Raw genomic sequence first — 19464 nt, 5'->3', positions numbered from 1 at the left:
TATCTAGAGAATAGAATAGTCTCGAGAGTAAAATGTCTCTAGAATATTATAAATACACAAATTATAATTTGATATGTATTATAGTATTATATTACATTTTTAATATTAGAATCAATTTTAGAAATCAAAAACAAATCAAAAAATTCTAACGATACTTTTGACGCATGCGCACTACATGAGCCAATCATATTGACGCATTCTTGGCTTCACTTCATCTGGTCATGACTTTTTTATATAGGGAATATAAATTTCTGTTTAGTCAGTTTCAAGAACTAGAATACTATCACGAAACATCAACACTACGCAGTTTCAAATAGGAAAATATGTATGCATTGCTAATTGAATCACGTTTCTTTAAAAATAATTTATACAATATTTTTATTTGATTCCATCACAAGGAAATTTCTATCTATTTTGTTGAGTTCCTAGACTTTGAAAAGTAACTGAACATAATATCAGCGTCATTTAATACAAAAGTTCACAAATATTTAAATTCATAATTTTTGAAAAATTGAGTTAATTAAAATATGTCTTAAATAAAATAAATTTATTGAAAAAAGTAATATAATTTTACTTTAGCGGATTTTATATCAAGACAATTTTTTTTTTGTTTTCAAAAAGTAAATTTTGTAAAAAACAAGGTTAAAAAAATGTAACAAAAAGTTAAATTTTCAATTTTATTTCATTTTCAATAAAAAATAGTATAAAATATTATTATAAGAGTAGTAAAGTAACTCAATCCATTTAAAATACGCGCCCTTAGTATGCCTCTTGACTGACGCATGCGCGTCAGTGTATCCATGTCTGGCATCAATATCCATGTTGTCGCTATTGACCGGTAGGTGGATGACGACAACCCCAAAGTGAACAAGCGTTCTGAAAGTCTTATAAAGGAAGGGAAACTACGGCGCGGTATATTTGCTTGTTACTTATCTATACTTATCGGTTTCATTTTCGATACGATTCTCATCGAAAGTTTTAAGAGTGAGTTTGTGTTAGTGAACGAATCTCGGTAGTTATTATTATCTATGCTGTTATGCAACAAAAAAGTGACGTAAGTTGATATACTCATGTCTACTTTAATCTTTTGTTTTATTATTTATTAATAATGATATAAGACGAATTTCAAGCTATATTTTTTATTGAATATTTATTTAGAAATTGAATTGTCGTAGGAAAATTAGAAGAAAAACAGCTGGTTTAATCTAAATACTGACATGTGTTCGACTAAATCTACAGATTCAAAAAATAAACTTTCGGTCTTCAGCCATCTAAAGTACGAATATCTTGCAGCTGGAGTGGCTGGCGGGACAATTTCCACTTTAGTGCTGCATCCATTAGATCTTATAAAAGTGCGTTTTGCTGTCAATGATGGCCGTGTGAAATCAGCTCCACAATATAGCGGGCCAATAAATGCATTTGGAAAAATAGTTAAAAATGAAGGTTTCGTCGGTTTATATCGAGGAATTGTGCCCAATATAATAGGAGCAGGAGCTGCGTGGGGATCGTACTTTTTTCTTTATAATTGTATAAAAACTTGGATTCAAGATGGAAATACGACTAAGCCTCTCGGACCTTGGATGCATATAGTTGCTGCTACAGATGCTGGGGTTCTTACACTTTTACTAACAAATCCAATCTGGGTGGTAAAAACTAGATTATGTTTGCAATATGCCGAAGACGTGAATCTTTCTGAAACAAAAAGATATTCTGGAACGATAGATGCTTTGAAAAAAATTACTACGACTGAGGGGATCACTGGGCTATATAAGGGTTTAGTACCAGGTTTGTTTGGTGTTTCTCACGGAGCCATTCAATTTATGTTATACGAAGAAATGAAAGTCAAGTATAATTTATACAGAAATAAGCCCATAGATACCAAGCTTGAAACAACAAACTACATCATTTGCGCAGCCGTTTCTAAATTGATTGCAGCAGCTATCACATATCCATATCAAGTTGTAAGATCTCGATTGCAAGATCATCATCATAATTACCAAGGAACACTTCATTGCATTAGTAGTATATGGAAGTATGAAGGATGGAGAGGTTATTATAAAGGACTTAGTGCAAACCTTTTAAGAGTAACTCCAGCAACAGTTATAACGTTTGTAGTTTATGAACACGTTTCGAGCTATCTTTTAAGTCACAAATAAAATTTATGCTTTTGGAACTTCGATAGCCACATATGTTTTTACCAGTTTGATATCTAATTTGCTCCTTATTGAGGAGTCAGTATATCGAACTGATTTTTGGAAAATGGTGAAGTGTCTGGGGCTTGCTCCGACTTCACCGCGGGTCACCTTGCATTGCAGTATCGCAAGGACCGACCCGCATAATTAATTCAAACATAATTTTTTCTTATTACCAAAATAGGTGCAGTGATGTGCGTTATTAAGTAACTTATTTCATGATTATTTTATAAGGTTATACAAATACATGTATTAAAATAATTTTGGGGATTATATGCGCCTGCAGCCCTTTTTTAACCCAAAAAATGGCCACTAATGCCTTTTTTATAAAAGACATGCGATAATTGCGTTTTTTTCCTTCAAGTGAGCTAGCAAGTACTGTGTTCAAGTGGCAAAAAAATTAACAGCAAATAGAAAATAGGGATAAACGATTTGTTTTACCCTCTGATAAAGAAATGTTCAATTACAAATTTTCGTTTTTTGAGAATTTTTTCTGATTTAAATAACGCTAAATTCTATATATTCGATACAAAATGTACGTTGTGTAATAAGAGTTAAATGGTCTTCTTAACCTCATCAAAAAAACCTACTAAGTGTGTTAAGTATGAAATATACTATTTTTTCTTAACCCTGTCACATTCGATAGTGTTTGCTTATTTCGAGATATTTAAGCTCAACACTTCACCTCCCTTGCAGAAAAAAAGGCCATAAAAGCCTCAAGCGGCTGATCAATACAATGCAACAACACACTAAGCATATCAGGCGTGAACCTTTCGCCCGAGGTAGTCGTACTCTCTGTATCGAAGAAAAGCTTACATCGGAAACGCGTATGAAATGTGGTCAGAGTTTATCGAGTAATAAAAGTCCTGAATTAGCGATTGGATTTTTGTGCGTGAAAACCGCGTCGCTAGAGCGGAACTCACAGAATGCATCTTCGCAACTATACAATACATGGTCAATGGCCTCCCAATAAGCTGGGCTCAATAAAAGAAGCAATTTTCAAGATTTTTCTCTCAAGATCAGTAATACTATTTTTATGGGAATGTGGGAGCTGAAAACACTGTTTTTCTGTTCCATATAACTTTTTGAATAAAGCTTGCAATGAAAAACCAAGACCAGAGCGCCATAGTGTTGAGTTTAGTGAATCATTCTACCGAAAAAAAAAATACCAATCGGACTTTTGGTTTTTGTAAAAGTTGTGAAATACGAGCGGGTGTTTACGCGTATTAATGCGATTACAGCGCCAACCTCAAACGCCAATTTTACTTATTACCTTTTTTTAATTTGAAATTTCATCAATACAATGAGCAGAGCGCCATAGGTTTGAGATCAGTGAATCATTCTATCGAAAGAAAATGTCAATACGGTTTTTAGTTTTTTTTTTTTTTTGGCATTTGAAATACTAAATACCGTGTGGCGGATTTGCGAAGCTATAGCTCCACCTCCCCTTAAGCGTGCTCGAAAGATCACTACAGGTCGTTGGCGAACATTAGAAATTTCTGAAGAACGTAGTTTCTACATTTTTCATTGAACTAGGCATACCGTATGAGCAGTGCCGTTTAGAATTGACACTTCAGGAGAAGATCGTAGAGCGTGTCGGTCTCGGTAAACCCCGCAAATCTCATGTTTTTTTTTACGCTCCTTGGCGACTCTCTCGTCCTGCGATCCCAGCGCCAGCGTCTTGAGCAACAGTCCTCGCCCCAGCCTGATGATGCTCGAATGAAATTTTGGATGAGGGACTGTCACACTCTGAACAACATCGGAAGGTGTCTCGATGCGACAATCTCCCACGAGCATGTTTGCGTAGAGCATTTTTAAATCGACGTTCGCGTCACCTGTGATCTAAATTGTCAGCATCAAGTTTACATGCGTATGTTTTTTGGGATCTACATGTCTCTTTACGAATGATCCAAATTCACATCCCCTTAGATTTTATAAAGATATACATTTTTGCTGTGATTTTTTCCTTTATTTTTCTCGTATATTTACTCTTGCCCCTTTTTATTTTTCATCTTTTTTTGGTGTCAGAGCCGGAGTTTACGCTATTTTGTTTTTGCCAAACGCTGAATCTGGGCAATGACAGCTTCAGTTACTTCAACCTTGGAATTTGAGCCGCCATCTTGTCTGAATTCATCGGAGGGTTCGGGTCGATCTTTTGCTCTCGTTTACGGCGACCAAATGATTCTCCCCTCTTGCTGAACTCGTGCCCTGCTCAATAGGGAGCTGAGAGTCGTTATTTTTTACTCTTATGTCTTCGCAACATTGAGGCGCCTTTCTGTATTATGTTGCAGGGGGAGCGACATAATTATGAGCTGTTCTTTTCCGGATCTGATAGATGCATTTTTATGCAAGCTCAGCTTTTTGGGGGGCCGTGATGAAGCATGAGTGAGGAGGGTACTTATAGGCTTTCTGTCGGTGACTGCCTCATTTTTGAATGCGGAACTATGATCCCAGCTAAAACTGGCCTCGTTAATTGTGTGGTCCTTACCACGGGTCAATCCCGACATCGCTCGTCTAGGGGTCTACAAACCTGTCACAGCAGCAGGTATATCATTAGGTTAAAGCTTCTTCTTTTCAGATGATGATCATTAGTTTTAAGATAGATGTGTGATAATCTATATATTTATTTTATTTAACAAAAAATTGTAATTTTTAGGAACTAATGTAATACCTCGATACAAAACTTTCTCTAGAAAAGGAAGCAAAACAAAAAAAAACTTTACCGAATTTCGCCTGTACACACACCTTGCAAAGTACTGACAGGCTATATACGGACAAACCGAATTACGCGTGCATATTGCGTCCAGGCGCGAAAAGCGAATAATATGCCGTATCGCTGTTTCTCGCTCATATGGTTTGTCAATAGCGGTTAACCGAATTATTCAGCGTTGGCGTAATTCCGCGCGCGATGCCACGGGGGAACAACGCGGCAGAATATTCATAAATATGTATAAAATCGAGCGTGGAATCACGTCATACGTAGTTTCGCGTGTAGCGAGGAAAGTTCGTTGATATACGCCTGTGAGGTCGTATCGGCCCGGGAAATTCCTTGCGTAGTTGACGACGGCCTGACGCAAATGAGACACGGCGTGTATGCGATTTCCTTCTTTTTGCCATGGCGTTGGATATATTAATCAATGGCGGCGCTTGTGTTTTGCTCTACTTCATTTTCTCTTCGATTTATTGCGCGTACTATGTGAGTTATATTTTTTTAATCAAAAAGCTCGAGTTTTCGATAAAAAAGAATCGGCTTCTCAAAAACTTTTTTCTTTTAGCAAGCTTGTTAGCGTTAACACTTTTGTTTGAAATAATTGATTAATTTTCGTTTTCAGAATGGAAAAGTAATTACCAAGCTTGTTTGTGATAATTAGTTTGTTTCACGCTTCATCGACAAGATTCGGATGGAAAAATCAATGACAGGCTGAAATAATGAATGGCTTGGCGCTACGAGAACAGGTATTAATTTTCGAGCTGCCACTTTACAATTACTTTTCACTATTATTCGTCGAAAACTTCGTTAGGCCGGTCGAAACTATACTTCGATAATAACTCTCTTCGCTTTCGGGTTTGATTTTTCGATTATATCATCGGACTTCTAGCATCTGAATCTTTTAATAACGAGCGAGAGTTATTAAGCCGAAACGGATATATCATTTTATCCAAATAATTCTGTATACTTATCACGTATATATACGCGTTATATCCAACGCACTGAGCTCTTATACGTAATGCACCCTCACGGGCGATCTATTTACGGCCGTGCGTGGATATGAGTGACTCGGTGAAATTTGCGCTGTCGCTGCAGACCAGGGTTGCGGAGGATGCCGAAAATCGTCGCCGGAGTTAACGCATTAGATTAAAATTCGGAGGAGAACATCATAAAATTATTCAGATAAATGTTTTAAATTACGTTTATCTTTCATTGCGCTTAATTTTAGTTTGCACTTCGTAACGTGACCCTATAACCTATCCTTTTCTGAATCGTTGTTGCTATCTTTTCCTACTCCTAGATTAACCGGTTTTCTTCAAATAAATTTGCAATTACGACAAGATACTTTGTGGATTTTCATTTTTTTAGTTTCAGATAGCTGCGTACGATACGAAAACCGACGTCAGCCTGACAAGAGAGTTATCGCATCCAAAGCAAAGGATAACCATACTTCGCTCGTCTTTCTGGTGCTAATCCTATCCTAGAATCAGAGGGTAGTCTGCGCCGTGGATTTTCATCGAAATCAAGGTGCAACGAATTTCGAGCTGTGTCTCCGATGCGAGATTGGTCCGAGAATCAGTGCCGCAGAAAGACTGCAGTAAATTTTAAAGAGCAACAGACGATTTTTTTAACGTGCTTCTTTTATTAACGTGCAAAAAAGAAAAAAAAATAGTATGGCGATTAATCTGGCTCAATAATCAACACTAAAAAAATAGTATGGCATTTAGTATGGCGATTGATTTGGCTCTATAATTAACACTAAAAAAAGTAAATAAAATAAAAATTTTTTTAAGCGGGCATTTAACTAAAACGATGCCGTTGTTTTGAAATCGTCGGATTTTGCTGTAGATGTGCTGCAAGTACGTCTAATTGTTGATGTGTTTCAGTACTGTGAACCACATAACCTCAAATCACTGAGCGTCTCAATGCCTGACATGAGTACAAAATTTGTAAGTTTATACTAAACTTACCTTTGGTAGTTTCTTTTATCCTGAGGGCATTAGAACCCTTGCGCGGTGCACGCTAATAATTGAATAACTTCTACAACTTTTATGTTGACAGCAAAAACATAGAACTTGTTTTTCAGTCGGTTCAGTTCAGTCGGCCACGTTCCAAACGGAAATGGACAACAGATTTAATTTCTGTTGCGTCATGACCGAATCACTTTTAATAGAGTCACTCAAAAAAACTGATAAGGTTCGCGGTTCTGTCCATCTCCTGAGCTTCAAGACTGTTTCAGATGGCTATGTTTGGTGTATGCAAGACCCGTGCTACTCCCTTGCTGCTTGTAATCTCAATGTGTCAATAAAGCTGTTTACTCGTCATGTACACAGATTATTTTTTAAATTTTCTTCATACGCTCAACCATTTAAATCGGTATTGAATTTAGTAATTCAGAACCATTTGGCTCAAGTAAAAGTGAACCTTTACCTATTGCACCAATATAACACATATGTTGGTTATGTTCGATACCGTCAACCTACACTAATTTGAACCCTTATGTATTCGCTTAACCACTGCTTATATCGCATACTAGCGCACGCACATAGAAAAGTATGAAAAGGAAGCGTGAAAGTAAAGCCCTTTCTCTCTCTCTCTCTCTCCCTCTCTCTCTCTCTCTCTCTTCTGGCGGTATCTTCGAGCCGCAGGCGCTGTTTTCTTTCCGCAGTTTGTTCGGAAATTTATCGGCTGCCGCAGGAAGCGCCAGCCCCGGAAAGAACAGGATACAGACCAAATGTGTGTAGGTGTGTGTGTGCGTGTGCATGCATGGAGAGGAAACGGAACTGGCGGAGCCGTAAAATAAGAGTAAGACAGTACAGACGCTCGATAGCGCGCGGAAGTCTTTTTTTCGAGGGGGTTGGCTACACTCGACTCTGATGATGATTGTGATTAGTTGGAGGGGGGGGGGGATGTATGGGGAAAAAATTGCAGTTGGGTTTGTTCCTGTACAGTTTGGTACATAAATATTGCTGGTCTCTTTAGGAGTGGATATTACAAGACTAGAGCGCTTACGGGTATTATGAACTTAAGGAACTTTGGCTTGCAGTCAAAGGGTATTACGATTTTAGAATGCGGAAACTGCTAGATAATATGGTTACAAGTTTATTGACTTGAGCACCTTGGATAGTTTCGAATATGAAAAAGTCATTTGCTTGCAGGCGATACTTTTAGAAGCTATCGATATTTTACAGTAGTTGAGAATAGAATAATTGGATAATAATATCTTCGGAATAAAACGCTGGAACAATCCCAAACAGATAGCTTATTATTCCCCTAGTCGATCACAAAAGAATAACAAACAACCATATCCACAAAGGCGTCACCTATAACGCCGCAGACATAAATTATTCTAATGCGCGCTCTCTCTCTCTCTCTCTCTCGCCCTCTCTCTCTCTCTCGCCCTCTCTTTCCACACACACAGTAGAGCGAAATCGTTAACCAGGCCTCCTTTAAAAACACGCCGTAAAGCAACAACGACGTAGCTTATATGCGCAGCCTCTCGGAAAAAAGAAAAATCCGTTCCAGCAGCATAGAAACGAGCACGTATATAAATAATTCATTCGCCTGAGGCGACGCTGCCGAGAAAATTCGTAAGCAGAGGTACTACACACGATGATAACACCTGCTCGGGCGCGCATGAACGGTGTTAATCCCAATAACAAACAAGGAAAATTAATTCGCATTTGATGCAGCGCGCCTCGGCAGCAGGTGCCTCTTACATCTTCTTAACGGGGCCCTAAGCCAGCGCACACCTAACCTTGTTTGCCTTAGGCATCGCGTGCATATATATACATACATATACGGCCGTGAGAGATACGATATATGCGGAAACGGATGATAACCCGGTGTGCTTACGATTTCGCACGCTCATGTTTTATCCTCTGCAGTTCGGGCTTTCGTCAAACAAAGTACAGGATACCGCGTTTCGATTATGTAGGTGTGATGTGGGACGAAAAAGCGCGAGTTACGGAGTTAGGAACATGGGAATTATGTGGAAATTAATTAATGTTCATGCGCGTAAGTCTAATTACTTTATGCATTCCAACATTGAGAGGAATTACATGGCATAGCTTTTTCATCTGGAGTTTGCTAGTTTATTTGCCAGGAACAAAACGGCGGAGCATTTTAAATTTTACCATTCCAATCAATTGCATTGTTTATTTTATATATATTGTAACGAGTTGAGCACCATAGCCAACTCGTAGCGGTATGAGTACCGCTGCGCCGCGCCGAAACCGCGTAGAGTCGCGTGCGCGATAGTAAACACGTGCGAATTCGGCAATAGGCGCGAAAGATCTATCTAGCTCTCGGGCTTCGCTAGATAAACACGCGACTTCGCTAAAATTTCGAAAAGCTTCATCGTGTGCTGTGCTGTGTCCAGCGGATAGAGGTGTGATTTTGTGAGTGAGTGAGACGCCGAGTCCAGATGTCCTTGTACTTAGCCTAGTGGCCCAGCGTGGTGACCAAGTCTTGCGGCCTGTCCGGGACCAGGAACGTCGTCGACGAAAGAGAGAAGGTTTGTGTGGCGCGCAGTGCATGGGAGAGAGTGCATGTGTGAGTGTATATCATCCATGCGAGGGTGATCTGGCGCGCGCGACCTTCACGTCGATACACTCGTGTGAGCGCGATTATTCTGGCGTCGCGGCGAGACGCAAGGTTGTTGGCGACTCTCGTATTATTATTTCATTATTGTAACCACGTTTATTTCGCGACTGGCAAATATAACCTTAGTCTTTTTATTTTACGTGATTTGTCGTAATTTCTAGACCTCGTTCGCTTATTTCCGATCCCTGTTCCGATCCTGCGAATACCGCCGACTCCGCGGGCGTTATTTATTAGCACTTATTTAACGCAGTTGAGCAGCCGAGCACGTGCCAGGCGGCGCGTAGACCCAGTATACAGAAGCAGCTGAAACAGCTGCATGCAACGGAGGTGTTTCGCGGGCGGAGAGGAATCCTCCGCCGCATCGAGGGAACGCGATCCAGTCTTTTTACGAGTTATTCGTTGATCGAATTCACTCCCCGTTACATTGGAGCCCCACGTTGGGCGCCATGTAACGGGGTGAGACTTGACGTGAGAGGAGAAAATCACAAAAGGTGACGCCGGGATCGAGAATCGATCCGGCGCTCCCGAGATCTCTAGGTGCGCGTGCTACCGCTTGAGCTAGTGATGGGCGATACAATATCGATATAGCAAATATCGATACTTTTCATCCAATACATCGAAGTATTGTATCGATATTTATCTTACCAATATTTTTGTGTATCGATACATGAGTATCCTGTATCGGGTTTCGATACAGATATATAATTTAAAAAAAAATTATTCATGAAATAAAATAAAAATATAGAAGGTATGTTTTGAGAAAATAAATAAAACAATAATCAAATTTTTCATGCACTTGTATTATAACCTTACACACATAACCTTAAAATGCACTAAAATGCACTTAAACTTTTTACAGTTCTGATAACTATAACTAGAATCGTTTTGCTTCCTGTGACATAATTTAATTATTAAATAAATTATTTAATGTCCACACTTTCGCACTTTTAGATTCTGCAACTTTGTACCAGGTCTTCTCAGTTTCTTCTGATTTAATTGAATTGAATGGACCTCTTTTTCTCTTTTCTTCAATTAGTTTCATAAATTCTTCAAACATCTTATGAATAGGATTTTCTTGTCTATCACATAAGATTCTATAAATGCTAGGTCGCTTCCACAGAAACCAAAAATTAGCGTCAGGGTGGTTGCTAATGTCACTATAATCATCCAATAAACACAAGATTGTATTCTTGTACTCAAGAGCAATTTGCAATTCACTTTCAATTGCTGAAATTACAATTTCTTTTATTTCGTCGAAGCCTTGAAATATTTCATCGTGCAATAAGCGGATGCATCCACAACCTCTCGTAGATATAAAAAAACAATATCTTGCAGAATAGTTATTACCGAGATCAATGTTCATAATTCTAATGGCAGCTTTTACAAACCTCTCACTGTTTGACGCTAAAAGAAAATTGAACGCGAAACGCATTCTGTCTTTAACAAACTGATCCTCGATCACGTCCAGCAAATCAAGAGTTTTTTCGAAAACCATTGCGTCTAACCTATGCATAAACGTACATAAAAACTGTATATAATTTACTAAAATTCATGTTTACCATCTGCAAAACAATTTTTTTAAACTTACTCAATTTTTTCTTGAAGAATTCCTGATCACTACAGTGCAGTCGTGTTGACGATCTTGGACAAATGAACGTTTTGACGTCCGTAGAGGGAAAGTAGAAACAACAATAACTGACTGCACGTAAAAATAATTGAACATCGATGTTCTGAGTTTGAATAATTCTAAATCGCGCGTGGTACGTAATGTACGTATTGCGCAGGCGCGCTCGACGCTGATGAGACTGCTGACCTAACTGTATCTGAGGTGAATGAAATTCAAAGTTCGAAGTCTTTCGAAAAATTCGGAGTCGAGCGATCACGAGTACAACTACAACGACTACGACTGCCGCTGCTCCTAGCTTCTGGTGCTGCTTCATCGCGAGGATACGTGTGTGCTTGAGAGTTGAGAGACCCAGGCTATAGAAGCGTCCTCCACCTGCGCTTGGAGTCATCATTGTCGGCGCCGCGAGCCCATCGCTGCACGTGCGACGTGATACCTAGGTTTCTTCTTCGTCTGTCCATTCTTCGTTCGTACTCCTGATAGCACTTTTGTAAAAGCTCCGAGGAGAATTCTTCGAGGACGAGCGAACCTCATTCCTCTTTCTGTTTGGTAAGATTTTTCGTTCTGTAATATAAAATATCCATACTGCGATGATATACATTACAGATCAGCATTGACGCATCCTGGCTCATTGAGCTTAAGCTAAAATTTGTATTTTTTACTCCAGCTCTATCGCGAATCGGAGTGCCAACAAGTTTTAAAAAAGAAAAGAAGACATAAGAGAACTAAAGAAGAGAGACAGAAAGAGAGATAGACAGTGTACATTGTAGCCTGGTCCTGGTGCTTGTTCCGTGCATCTGAATATATTTTACAGGTATGTTTTTTTACAAAAAACTAAAGTTTCATTTGGTGGTCTAGTTATGAACTTTTCTTTTATTATTATGGTATGAGGAATATACATATAGATTAATAAAATAAAATATTTACAGCTTAAAAGTATCGTCAGGATTTTTAATTCCATTCGTCCATCCCATCACCATAGCATGTTTACAACAGTATGCACAATGCACATTCCATCCTTTTCTTGTAACCACTTATATCTGCCTCTTCTTTTACATGCTTTTTTCTATTTTTTCTTTTCTATGTATATATATACATATAATATAAAAAAAATTATTTCAGTGCCACCGACAAGCAGTGGAAGTATTTTGTGAAGGGTGATAATACGTCAAAGTGCAAACTTTGCAATAAGGAGGTCAAATGCAAAGGCAATACTACAAATCTAAAATTTCACATTCAACGTAATCATCCAGAGTTGAATCAAGAGAAAGAAACTAGATCTACTGAAAATAAAAGCATGAAGAGGAAAATGGATGAAACATTGAGCGAGTCTGAGTCTGATCGATGCACCCCTTCTCCAGCTTCATCGACTGATTCAATTTCAACCACTTGTGTTCCTGAACATTCAGAAATACTAAGAATGTCATTAAGCAGCAAGCAAATAAAGTTAGATTCGACTTTTGCTACACAAAAGTCATTCTCAGGTAATCATGGACATAGACTAATTATATATAAGATAGATTTGATTTTATAAAATAAATAATTTGCACACTATATTATATTTTATTTATTATTACAGAAGGAGGAGAAAGATCAAATTATATCACGAATGGTATTCTATTTTTTATTGCAAAAAACAACATACCATTTGATGTCGTGGATACAGAAGGTTTTAGAGTGTTAATGTACAAGACAGCTCCACTATATCAAGTACCCAGTAGAAGAATAATCACAAGACTTACAACAGAGAAATACGAAGTATTATCTTCGATTATCAAAGAAGAACTTGCTACTACGCAAAATATTTGTTTAACCACGGACGTATGGACAGAATCCGGAAATACGAAAAGTTTTCTAGGGCTTACAGCACACTACTTAGTAAATAATACACAAAGGAGCGTTGTAATAGGTGTAGAAGAATTAAGTGAGCGCCATACATCAGAGTATTTAGCTGAAAAATTGTTGCAATTTACATCAGAATGGAATATCAAGAAAGAAAATATAATAGCAATAATATCTGACAGTGCTGTTAACATTAAAAAAGCGATTATAGATGCTTTCGGTGAGGGAAAGCATCTGCCTTGCTTCGCACACCTTTTAAATTTGGTACCATCCAAAATTATTAAAAACGATGAAGTTATAAGTCCTGTAATCAGAAAAATTAAGAGTATCGTAACTTTTTTTAAAAAATCTTTGATAGCGGCCGATAAGCTGAGAAAAAATGTAGGAAAAAACTTATTCAAAGCATCGAAACTCGGTGGAACTCAACGTATGAGATGCTCTTAAGATTTGTCGAGTTAGCTGATAATATTACTGTAATCTTACTTCAAATTGATAATGGTCCAGATATGCTAACTGCATCTGAACTGAAAACTGTTAAAGAGTTTTGTACATTATTGGAGCCATTTTATCATGCAATCCAAATCATTTCCAAAGAAAAATATTTCACAGGAAGCAAAACGATCCCAGTTATCAGAACTATAAAGAGTAAATTAACCAGTATAATGACCAGTACAGAATCGGGATCTAAAACGAAGAATCTTTTAATAGAAGAGTTTGTTTTGAGATTTTCGAAAATAACAGAAAAATGAAAGAATTTTACGTGTTTTGGTGGGGGGGGCCAAGGTGGGGGGGTGGTGGGGGGTATTGGGGGGTGGTGGTGGGGGGGAGTCTTGCCAAAATGACTATATAATATAGGAAGATATATATATATATATACTAGGGGTGGTTCCCCCTGCTCGCTCCGCTCGCCAACCCCCCAATTTTAAGTTAAAAGTCAAGTCTTGAGTATAGTTTTGATAAATTATTTTGTGTTATAAAATGTAATAATATTGTATTGCAATACTATAGTATATACAATAATAATAATACTATATTGCAATATAAATATTGGAAATTTTAATTTAAATTATATTAATTTATTTAATATTGATAAATAATATTACAATAAAATGAATTTAAAGAATACAAAAATGATAAAATATCATATTCTTGTATATGATAAATTTATTTATTTTTTTTTCTTGAGTAAATAACAATATAGGTTATTATTTAATAAAAAATAATTAATAAATATTTATAGCAAATTTTATATTTTACAAAAGATTAAAAGGCTAGATTTATTCTTTACAAAAGAACAAATTGTGCGATTTATTCTTTACGAAAGAACAAATCGTGCGATTTATTCTTTTAAAATGGCGGACCGAAATTTAATTTTTTGGAAAAGATAAAATCGTGCGTTTTATTCTTTGAAAAAGAATAAACTATGACATTTATTCTTTTAAAATGACGGAATAAAAATTTATTCTTTATGAAAGAATAAATTGCGAGATTTATTCTTTACAAAAAATACAATGCGAGGTTTATTCTTTATAAAGATTAAACTTTACGTTTTATTCTTTACAAAAGAATAAACTGTACCTTTTGTTCTTTTTGCCCTAGTCAAAAGTATAAAAGTAATGATTTATACTTTTCCAAAGTATAAATAGAAACATTTATTCTTCCTAGCGCCTGTTTTTACTCTTTAGACTTTAGAGTGTATATGTAGCTATATTCATTTTCATTAATGTTTATTTACAACAACCTCAAACTACCAAACATTTTCCAATATCATATCCTTAGTATTTTTAATATTTGATCTGCTAAATAAATTGAATAAAGTATTACACTATTTTATTAGAATTGTAATGGACAAGCAAGAATATTTAAAAATTATATAAAAGAGAACAAAAATCATGTTTTATCAAACAATTTCAAGCATTAATTGCTCGGATATTATTAAAGAAAAAAGCATCAATAATTACTTTAATTTTTTTTTATTTTTTGTCCGATGTTAACGAAACAAGACTCATTTCGTTCGTTGAGAAATTTCAGGGGAGTAATGGTAGGAAATTTTAAAAGATGCGTTTTACCAGAACGGCGCTAGATCAGTTTGTTTATTAAAATTTGAATGATTTTCTTAAACAAACTGATCTAGTGCCGTTCTGGTAAATCGTATCTTAAATTTTCCTACCTCTAAAATTTCTCAACCAACGAAATGAGTCTTGTTTCGTTAACATCGGACAAAAAATAAAAAAAAATTAAAGTAATTATTGATGCTTTTTTCTTTAATTAATATCCGAACAATTAATGCTTGAAATTGTTTGATAAAACATGATTTTTGTTCTCTTTTATATAATTTTTAAATATTCTTGCTTGTCCATTACAATTCTAATAAAATAGTATTTGAAAATTCTAAATTCTAAAACTACTCTTTTCACTGAGTGAACTACCTTAAAGCAGTTATTGTACATTACCTATTGCATGAGGTAGAATGAGTTGATTATTCTTTTTTTTTTGGTACATAGATAATTTTTCTGTTTGTCAAAAATGAATTATAAAAGTGTATGTAAAAAATAAAATTGGTTATAATACTGAACACACTATACTAAAGTGTCTTTTGTATTACTTTTTTGTTTGTAATAACTACAAAACAGAATGAAAGGTGCTACTTCTTTTGAAGATTTGCGAACTTATGATAATAAACTATCAATCTTATAAAGAAGCAGCACTTGCTATGGGATTAGTAGCTGATGACTCTTGTGTTTATAATATTTTCGAAGAGGCCTGTCAAATAATGTTGCCCTTTCAATTACGTAAATTTTTCGCTTGATTTATATTAGTAGAAAACATCCTAGGAAATACAATTTGAAATATGTTTAAAATTTTTTTACTGCAGATTTTAAAGAAAATAAAGAAAATAATGCTTTATCTCATATCGAAAGTATATTAGAAGCAGAAGAAAGATGTTGTAAGGATTTTAGTTTACCAGAACCTGCTAATCTTATTGTTAATAATGATATGTCTTCCGAAAACATAATGCAAAGTGCCACTATTTTCAAACAAATGGTAAATCAATTAAATGAAGATCAACATTCCATTTTCACAGAAATCATTAACAGTAAAACTAACATTTACTTTATTGATGGTCCTGGAGGTTCAGGAAAAACTTTCTTATACAAAACTTTAATTCACTATTTTATTTCATTGAACAAACAAGTCTTATCAATGGCTTGGACTGGTGTTGCATCTATATTATTACCAAAAGGTATGACAAGTCATAGAACTTTTAGATTACCTTTAGATTTGGATAATGTAGATACTGCTTTTATAAAATTAGAATCGGATAAGAAAAAATTAAGGTTGGCTGATTTAATTATTTGGAATGAAGCCTCTATGATTCCGATTAAAGCTTTAGAAATAATAGATCGAACCTTGCAATATGTATGCTATAATAAATTACCTTTTGGAGGAAAATTAATAGTATTAGGAGGTGATTTTAGACAAATTCTTCCAGTAATGAAACATGGTTATAGAAATTTTATCGTTGAGGAAACAATTAAATATTCTAAATTATAGCCTCTTTTCAAAGTTTTAAAATTAAAAAAAAAATATTCGTTGTAATGATAGAGAATTCTCATCATTATTATTAGATATAGGAGAAGGTAAAATTAATCCTTTCAGAGTACCTCAACTTTGGAAAACTAATGATGTTTGTGACAAAATTTATAGCAATATTAATCAAAATATTTCTATAAATTCTGTAATTTTAGCTCCTCATAATGAAAATTATAAATAATAACGTATTAAAAGTGTTATATGGTGATTCCTGGACATATTACAGTATAGATTACGCAACACATAAGGGTGTAGATCAAACTGACGAAAATATTCATCTAAATTATCCAATTGAAATGTTAAATGAAATTAGAGAAGGTCTTCCACCTCATAAATTGGAATTAAAAATAAATTCAACAGTAATGTTAATTATTAAATTATATCAATATAATATTGAAGCAGAAATAATTACTGGAGAGAATATTGGAAATAAAGTCTTTATACCAAGAATCACCTTAAATACTGGAGAAAATTCTTCATTTCCATTTATTCTTTATAGAAAACAATTTCCAATTATATTAGCTTTCGCAATAACAATAAATAAATCTCAAGGACAAAGTTTTGATTCCTTAGAAATTTTTCTTAGACGACCATTTTCTCATGGTCAATTATATGTAGCTTTATCTAGATGTAAAAATCCTAATAAAATATTTATTCAAAATGAATTAGAAGACTTTTCAAAAATCGATAATATTGTGTGGAGTGAGATTTTCAAAGATGCAATTTAAAACAAATTTATTGCATTTTTTTTTTATCCTATGAGTTATTATTATAAATATATTTTAAAAATATCATCGAAATTAAAAAAAAAACAAATTTTTTTTATAGATTATTATTTTTTAAGACCTCCGTTACTTTTTTTTATATTACGATACAGTAATCACAATTAATTCTCTTTCTTTCAAAGCTCGCCAACAAATTTTAATAATTTGGTTTAAAAAAAATACTAATTTTTAAGTTCAAATATTTATTTACTTATTAATATAATTTTTAGCAGATTATTAACAATGGAATGGGATCCAGTTCAAAATTCATCAGTTCGTGTAGAGAATGTTGAACACAGAGATTATTTAATTGCATTGAATAATCAAATAGATCAACACTTAATCGAACAAGTAAATTATGAACTTTACTTGAATGATTTAGTAAGAGATCACGAAAATAATAAATTAAAAGAGTTAAATTCTCAAATAGAATTTTATGAAATATTTGACAATGAAATGGATGTACCTTGAATATTTTCCAATTTAGATGAAATTCCTACTGATATAACTTTAACTATTCAAAAGATTTTAAAATTTCGTAAAAAATAATTTATTACGAAGTAAACTCAAAGATAATAATCATGATGTATATGTTAAATATATTTTAAATATAAGCAACATTATAAATCATATTCAATTAACTACAAAAAATAATTAATTTGTAACATTTTTTTATTATTATTTGGAACAACACTAAATTATTTCTTTTAGATGCAGGAAAAAATTTATATTATTTATAAAATGATTTACTAACGAACTTAATTTACAGATTGGAAGTATGTAAATCAACATTAGTCAATAATGCAAGCATAGTTATCCGTTATCTCTAGTAGAAAATGTTAAATAAATAAAAATTATTATTATTTTAGTTTTTTTCTACAAATAAAAATCAAATAAAATATTTTACGTTATATTTTCTTAGAATTGATCATAAATATTATCTAAATATTTTTCATCAAAATTCAATCACTATATTTTTTTTCATAACAAATTATTATTTTTTAAGACATTTGAAAATTTTTTAATTGTAGAAAATTAGAATCACTAAAAATATTTCTTATAAATTATTTTTTTGACAACTTTCAATATACACAATATACAAACAGAAACCAATACAGAACAAATACACAAATAATTATTAGATAATATCATAAGTTTATTTCGTATTATTATAGGACATGATATAATAATAATACTTAGTTGACTTGTAAAAATTTAAAGATTATTTGTACACTTTTACATGAAAGAAGTTTTAATTAAATTTAAGCTTAATAACTTCTTTCAAGTAAAAGTGTTTCTGTAGGAAGAAGGATGGTATGAGGTGGAGTCTTAGGGGAGGATGATTGGTATCTAAGACTCCCGTGGTTATATGGCTCTAGGCGATGATTCCACGTTTTTTTTTAGATTATTGTATACAAATTTTAATTGATAAAAATGGATCGGAATTAATCATTTTATTTTTAACAATAACCATAATTTTATATAATTTAATCATGTCATTTAATTATGTAAAATTATTGGTGAGTTTTATACAATAAAATTAAAAAAAAACAAAAAAAAAATCAACGCACCTAAAGTACATTGTATTATGACTCTAATACAATATGCTCGTCAGTCCCTCTTGGGTGGTGTGGAAAACTGTCATTCTAAACTTTAAACCGATGTATCGATTAGAAATTTAGTGAGGCTTTGATCTTTACATTTTTGATGTAAAGTTCGGACATAACGATCGGATGCTTTAATCATTTATTTTAATTCCATCCAATCGTAAAATGTTATAAATTTGTATCTAATTGTTACATTCTTCTGTCTTACAATAATCCTCAAAATGTTGCACTTCTCAAAGTGTGAAATTACTCCAAAGAGAAGAAGTGGCGGGAAAATGGAGGGGAAGTGGATGGGAATTGGAGGGGAAGTGCATGGGAAATGGAGGGAAGTGGAGGGGTTAGTGGAGTGATTACGGAGGGGGCGGAGGGGGAGTGGAGGTAAGTGAAGGGGCAAAGTTTAATCAAAATAACGTTATTTTTTAAACAATTTAACGTTGTTAAGTGGAGGGGAAGTGGAGGGGTAAGTGGAGGGGTAGGTGGAGGGGTAGGTGGAGGGAAGTGGAGGGGGATGGAGGGGATTTTGAGC

The 19464-nt window shown here is 34.4% G+C and overlaps 2 protein-coding genes and 1 pseudogene across 4 annotated transcripts; all 3 read left to right on the top strand.

Annotated features, from left to right (window-relative positions):
- Positions 1 to 913: 913 nt before the first annotated feature.
- Positions 914 to 6654, top strand: LOC100116581 (mitochondrial folate transporter/carrier). 3 transcript variants are annotated; one of them, XM_008203784.3, is made up of 3 exons: positions 914 to 1054; positions 1176 to 5388; positions 5525 to 6654. In XM_008203784.3, the coding sequence occupies exon 2, from the start codon at positions 1218 to 1220 to the stop codon at positions 2154 to 2156; it is 939 nt and encodes a 312-aa protein (XP_008202006.1). In that variant the 5' UTR covers positions 914 to 1054; positions 1176 to 1217; the 3' UTR covers positions 2157 to 5388; positions 5525 to 6654. The 3 variants fall into 3 exon arrangements, with proteins under 3 accessions (XP_008202006.1, XP_031788553.1, XP_031788552.1); XM_031932693.2 differs by having other exon boundaries at positions 934 to 5388; positions 5525 to 5648; positions 6271 to 6654; XM_031932692.2 differs by having other exon boundaries at positions 934 to 5388.
- LOC116417787 lies at positions 2158 to 2340 on the top strand (annotated as a pseudogene).
- A 5535-nt stretch (positions 6655 to 12189) lies between the features above and the next one.
- LOC107981185 (zinc finger BED domain-containing protein 1-like) lies at positions 12190 to 13657 on the top strand. The gene is made up of 2 exons (XM_031932707.1): positions 12190 to 12615; positions 12711 to 13657. The coding sequence occupies exons 1-2, from the start codon at positions 12429 to 12431 to the stop codon at positions 13415 to 13417; spliced, it is 894 nt and encodes a 297-aa protein (XP_031788567.1). The 5' UTR covers positions 12190 to 12428; the 3' UTR covers positions 13418 to 13657.
- The last annotated feature ends 5807 nt before the right edge of the window (positions 13658 to 19464 follow it).

The sequence above is a fragment of the Nasonia vitripennis genome, chromosome 5 (genome assembly GCF_009193385.2).
Source record: "Nasonia vitripennis strain AsymCx chromosome 5, Nvit_psr_1.1, whole genome shotgun sequence".
Classification (NCBI taxonomy): Eukaryota; Metazoa; Arthropoda; class Insecta; order Hymenoptera; family Pteromalidae; genus Nasonia; species Nasonia vitripennis.
This window is presented reverse-complemented; position numbering and strand designations above follow the sequence as displayed.